The 4,176-nt window shown below is 39.2% G+C and overlaps 1 protein-coding gene across 1 annotated transcript; it reads right to left on the bottom strand.

Moving 5' to 3' along the window:
- Positions 1 to 1,970: 1,970 nt before the first annotated feature.
- Positions 1,971 to 3,031, bottom strand: LOC116181091 (LIM homeobox transcription factor 1-alpha-like). The gene is made up of 3 exons (XM_031501356.1): positions 2,530 to 3,031; positions 2,317 to 2,481; positions 1,971 to 2,262 (listed from the first exon to the last, which is right to left on the bottom strand). Exons 1-3 carry the CDS (start codon positions 3,002 to 3,004, stop codon positions 2,045 to 2,047), a joined length of 858 nt encoding a protein of 285 aa, XP_031357216.1. The 5' UTR covers positions 3,005 to 3,031; the 3' UTR covers positions 1,971 to 2,044.
- Positions 3,032 to 4,176: the final 1,145 nt, after the last annotated feature.

Below are 4,176 nucleotides of genomic sequence, written 5' to 3' on the forward strand. Positions count from 1 at the left end.
AAACACTTTTTCTTATTAATTTTGGTGAGTAGAATCCAAAACAATTCGTACTTTTTCGATCAGACTTCTCAATCAAAAGTTATAGACTAGAAACCAATTTCGAAAGAAAATTTAAAGGGCTGTAACTTTTGAACTAGTAGCCCAATCTTGGAACTGTTTGAAATTATGGATTCTATAGGCCACATTCTATAAGAAAATTTTTTTCCGGGTCGATCTGAGACAATTTTTTTTTCGGGGCTCAAAAAAAGGCAGTGTATAACCTTCCTTTTCTACCAAAAATCGACTGCACCAAAATTTCTCGGGAAAACACTTTTTCTTATTAATTTTGGTGCGTAGAATCCAAAACAATTCGTACGTTTTCGATTAGACCTCTCAATAAAAAGTTATGGACAAAAAACAAATTTCGAAAAAAAATTCAAAGGGCTGTAAGTTTTGATCTAGTAGCCCAATCTTCAAACTGTTTGAAATTATGGATTCTACGGGCCAAATTCTATACGAGAATGTTTTTTCCCGGTCGATGGCAGACAATTTTTTTTTCCGGCATCAAAAAAAGGCAGTACTTTTATGTTATTCAAATATTTGAGAACAATTTAGAAATGTTTAGGGAAAGTTTCCATTGTCACAAAATCAAATATAAAAATCCGATACATCTGAATACCGAAGTCGATAGTCTACGTAACTTAAAAACAATAGGGACCTTTCTTATATTCTTAAGACCATGTGTACCAATTTTCAAAGCGATCGCACGTTTCTAAACAAACTATTATGCACACGTACAAACGGATGGTCAAAAATGGATTTGTTCCAAAATCGCTAGGATTAGGTAATTTAAGAAAGGCGTACGTATCATGTGCACGATGTACGATCGCTTTGAAAACTGGTACACGTATTCTTAAGGATATAACTGGTATATGAAAGGTCCTGGTAGGTACCTCCTATATAATAATACAGTAATAATAATACGCTTAAATTTGTATATAACAATAGAAGTATAAAAAAAGCTAACCCCATACAAAGTATAACTTGATTTTTTAAGTAGTATATTAAAACTTTTATCTAGTATACTATTTTAAATTTTTAATGTATTTGAGTGACAAGTATTCGAATACCTTTGATAGTATTAGAATAGAATACTTTTGAATATACTTTGAATATACTTTTCAATATATCTGTATCTAGTATTCGCTTGTGCTGGACGTAAAAGCATTTAGTATTCAAATACCTTTGATTTGTGTAATGTATTTACTATTTAGTATTCAATTCAAATACTTTTTGAAAGTATTCTGCCCAGCTCTGGTTGGGTGTAGGTAGAGGGAGGAAAGAGGAGAATAGAAGTAAGTGATTTTAAATATTTAGGATATCGGATGCAACGAAATAATGCAGCAACTTCACATAGAAGGGAATTAAGGAAAAAGGGGGTTTCGGATGAAGTGGAAGTAATACAAGGAAGGTGCTGGGACACTAAATTACATATTAGAGGAAGAAATAAAAATGGAGAAGGTAAGGACAAAGAAGAGAAGGTAAATTGGAGCAAAAGTGTCTGTCAACGGGGATGGATACAAAAGGAAAATGATGGGAACAAAAACATTTATGAAAGATAGGAGCGAAATAGGGAAAAAGATAGAAGAGGAATTTACAAAAAGAGACCAAGATATACAAGTGCAGCAAAAGAGAGAGAAAAAAAACAAAATAGGACCGAAAGGTACAGGGAACTAATAACCGGGGGGAGGAAAAACATTAAACTAATAGCGAGGTTCAGATGCGGAAACGAGGAGAAACGATAGGAGAAATGGAGAGAATAAGAATGAAGAAAATGGCGGGGGAAGAAAAGAAAAAAGGATGAAGGGGATAATAGAAAAAAAACAGAAATCTACTAACCTTTGACCAGATTGGTTGAGCGTTGGCGAAGTTCTTGACGCCCTGAAACTGTGCAAACTTTTACGTTTAATAAAATAATCAGTCTTCGGCAATTATGTATATAAAACTAAGTCATCGACATTATTAACAGAACAAATGCGAAAAGCGAAGCGTCAACGAAAACGTCCTAGTGGTCAATTATCGAAGGTTCCTCAGCGCAAAAGTACGAATTCTGCATCGAGTACAAGCGATCTATCGGATTGATGTCCAAGTGAACGGAGTGCGTTACGACATTTTTGTGCGCGGGTGGTGGCGTTAAGAACATGGAAAGCTGACCGGAATCCAGACTGGCGAAGGGAAAACCGACGTAGCCACTCTGAAACTTGTCAACGCCGCCGGTAAGACCTGAAATGTAGTTTGGTTTATAATGAATAAAGGGGGGAGGGGGGGATTTTTTACCGGAACTGGACAGGTGATGACCTCCGTCGGGTTTGAAGAAGGCCCCATTGCTGTCCTGCTCCTCCTTTATGTTCAGGAATAGGTTACTCTCTTGTTTTATACTGGAGAAAACGTCCTTCCCCGTCTCTGAGTCGCTGCAGCTGTCATTCAGGAAAGCCGCTGGACCTGAGCAAACACCTGGAAGTGCGTCTTGTATTGGATACCGATACTCACTTTGTTCTTCTTCTTTAACGCCTATCTTCTTGTCGTCGTCCAAGTCACCGCCCAGCTTTTCCTGGCCGGCCTTCTTTTTCATCTTCTTCATCTTCGCCCTTTGGTTTTGGAACCACACCTGTACGATTCTAATGCTAAGGCCGGTGTCTTTGGCGAGCGCCTCGCGCACTTTTCTGCAGGGCTTCGGGCTGACTTCAAAAGACGCCTTGAAGGCTCGACGCTGCTGGGTGGTCAGAATCGTACGCGGTCTCTTGGGCCCCCTGCGTCCGTCGACGGATCGGGGCGACGGTATTATTTCGTCGCAGAAGTACTCGCTGTGCGAGTAGCCCTGCAGCATCTCCACCTCCTTTTCGTAGTCGGGCTTGCAGAGCACCTGGCCCTGCTTGAAGACGTAGTGATCGCCCTTTTGTAGGCGCATACCGCAGACGACGCACGCGAAGCAGCGGACGTGGAAGACGCTTTCGCAGGTACGCATCACCAGCTCCTCGGGCGTGATCCGTTCCGAGCATCCGAAGCACTTTTTCACGTACAACCTGAAATGAAAGAATATTGTTATTTGTCCGGCGGTCCTCGCTATTTACACAACGGTCGCGTACGTCTTTTTCAGTGACAACGACGAATGGACCCGGGCGCACGTGCTGTCCTCGGGGTCAGGATATTGCCGCCGTCGTCGTTCCCTAAACAAACATTTTCCCGTCATTATTTTGAATGTTCCATCGGTGAGAACCGCTCGACGCAGAAATTGAAAGTAATTGAGGGCTCGTATATGAAAACTTTCTTGCGTATTTCCGATTGTTTGCGTTGGGAAAACGTCTCGTATCAATGTCACTCGTATTTCAACTCAAATATTTAATCTGGAAGAAAGTTTTCTACTTTGCGGAGCGAGTTTTGCCCTCGGTTTAACTTTTTAAAGGGCGAATAGCGTCTCAAAGACGACTTTCCTATTCGTCTTTGTTGGCAGTTGATTTGATTCAAAGGCGAAGAGGAGAACCTCTTGCGCCATTTCACCTTTTGTGCAAGTCACTCCTGTTTCCTATGACCACATCACCAGCAAAGTAAAGAAAGTACTAATCAATAAGTACGGATGTCATATATCTATATAATCTCTATTGTTAAAACAATGAATAAACGACGTTCGAGAATTTTCTAGAAGCAAATAGAATTGTGTTTAGTTTTAGTCTTAACATCGATGTTACAGTGATAAATTTGTAAGGTAAATCCGAATTCGTAGTTAAATTTAAGTGTTATAAATGTGATTGCTAGTAAATGATAAATAATAATTGTCACTCTTATAAGTCAATGTAATTCAGCACCGTTTTATATTTTGCTTATCATTAATAATAATAAATAAACATTTAGATAAATCACAATTTAAGTTATGCCAGTAGTGACTAGATCCGTATCAGAAAAAATGGAACACCTGCTGTAAAAAATAAGAGGTACGCATTAAGATGGGATATAGATTGTCCAATATAAGATTAATACGCTAGAAAGTGAAATGAAAATAAATACAATTTGCGTTATCGCGTGAAGAACACGATAAAGGCATGAAAATCACAGTGGCCCACCTACTTGAGACCTAATATGTGCGTTACGTGTAGGCGCGTTAGATATTTTGCGTAACGTTTCAGAACACCCTGTACATAT

Source organism: Photinus pyralis, unplaced genomic scaffold, assembly GCF_008802855.1.
Source record: "Photinus pyralis isolate 1611_PpyrPB1 unplaced genomic scaffold, Ppyr1.3 Ppyr1.4_LG9, whole genome shotgun sequence".
NCBI classification, from domain to species: Eukaryota; Metazoa; Arthropoda; class Insecta; order Coleoptera; family Lampyridae; genus Photinus; species Photinus pyralis.